At 63.9% G+C, this 1624-nt stretch overlaps 1 protein-coding gene across 1 annotated transcript in view; it reads left to right on the forward strand.

Annotated features, from left to right (window-relative positions):
• The window catches only part of PDE2A (phosphodiesterase 2A, cGMP-stimulated), a gene marked incomplete at both ends in the record, with an annotated part of 2730 nt that overhangs the window by 574 nt on the left and 532 nt on the right, over window positions 1-1624 (forward strand). The window contains 5 exons of the mRNA XM_010179692.1: window positions 472-584; window positions 806-883; window positions 1080-1202; window positions 1327-1397; window positions 1496-1618. Coding sequence (XP_010177994.1) covers window positions 472-584; window positions 806-883; window positions 1080-1202; window positions 1327-1397; window positions 1496-1618 — 508 coding nt within the window. The remainder of the gene's footprint in view (window positions 1-471; window positions 585-805; window positions 884-1079; window positions 1203-1326; window positions 1398-1495; window positions 1619-1624) is intronic.

Genomic DNA, 1624 nt, shown 5'->3' on the forward strand with positions numbered 1-1624 from the left:
GAGGGCTGAGGGACACGTGGGGACGTCACCGGGGCTGTGGGGACAGTGTGTATGGGTGTGGGCCTGGCCCCGGCACCTTGGTGCCATCTTGGCCTCAGTGCATAGGCGCCATCTTGGGCCTAGCACATAGGTGCCATCTTGGCCCACTGGGCCCAGCATGGACCCCCAGCACGTGCCCACAACCCTGTCCCCCAGCTCATGGACGTGACCCTGTCCCCAACACGTGGCCACGACCCTGTCCCCCAGCTGATGGACATGATCCTGTCCCCAACACGTGGCCACGACCCTGTCCCCCAGCTCATGGATGTGATCCTGTCCCCAACACGTGCCCATGACCCTGTCCCCCAGCTGATGGGCATGATCCTGTCCCCAGCATGTGCCCACAACCCTGTCCCCCAGCTCATGGACACAATCCTGTCCCCAGCAGATGAGCCTGACCCTGTCCTCTGTCCCCCCCTGCTCTGTCCCCAGAGGTCATCGGAGTGGCGGAGCTGGTCAACAAGATCAACGGCCCCTGGTTCAGCAAATTCGACGAGGACCTGGCCACCGCCTTCTCCATCTACTGCGGCATCAGCATCGCCCATGTGGGTGTTGGGGGGTCCCCAACCTGGGGGGGGACGAGGGGAATGGGAAGGGGGGATGTGTGTGTGGTCCTTGTTCCTCGGGGACAAGTGGTTGTGGGGATGGGATAGGATGGGGAGGGCACACGTAGGGAGCAGGGATGTGCTGGGGGGTGCTGGGTGGGTTTGAGGGGTCTCTGCCCACCCCCAGTATTTCAATTCCCCCCTCCTTTCGCACCCCGCAGTCGCTGCTGTACAAGAAGGTGAACGAGGCGCAGTACCGCAGCCACCTGGCCAACGAGATGATGATGTACCACATGAAGGTGAGGTGACACGGGGACAGCGACGGGGACACGAGCTGGGACCCCCCGCTGCCAGCACAGTGTCCCCACATTCCACCCCGAGGTGGTGGTAGTGGTGACACCCCGGGGCTCTCTGCTCTTGCTGGGGCCGAGGTGGCCCAGGGGACAGCTTGGGGACACCCTGGGGACCCGGTGACACCGGTGACGTCCCCTGCAGGTGTCGGATGATGAGTACACCAAGCTGCTGAGCGAGGGCATCCAGCCCGTCTCCACCATCGACCCCAACTTCGCCAGCTTCACCTACACCCCGCGCTCGCTGCCCGAGGACGACACCTCCATGGTGAGGTCCCCGACTGCCACCGTCCCCCACCTGCCCTCAGCTCATGCATCCCAACCCCAAGGGGTGCTGGGGGGGATGGGGGGGCATTGTCACCCCCCTGCCACCCTCCCTGTCCCCTCCGCAGGCCATCCTGAGCATGCTGCAGGACATGAACTTCATCAACACCTACAAGATGGACCGTCAGACGCTCACCAGGTGGGACCCCATCCCCTCAGGAACTCCAGGGCAGGTGGGGGTCCCCATGGGGGTGAAGACCCCCCCCCTCATTTCATGCCCCTTTACCCCCCGCCAAGGTTCTGCCTGATGGTGAAGAAGGGCTACCGCGACCCCCCCTACCACAACTGGATGCACGCCTTCTCCGTCTCCCACTTCTGCTACCTGCTCTACAAGAACCTGGAGCTGGTCAACTACCTGGAGTAAGG

This window comes from Mesitornis unicolor, unplaced genomic scaffold (assembly GCF_000695765.1).
Source record: "Mesitornis unicolor isolate BGI_N332 unplaced genomic scaffold, ASM69576v1 scaffold35202, whole genome shotgun sequence".
NCBI lineage: Eukaryota > Metazoa > Chordata > Aves > Mesitornithiformes > Mesitornithidae > Mesitornis > Mesitornis unicolor.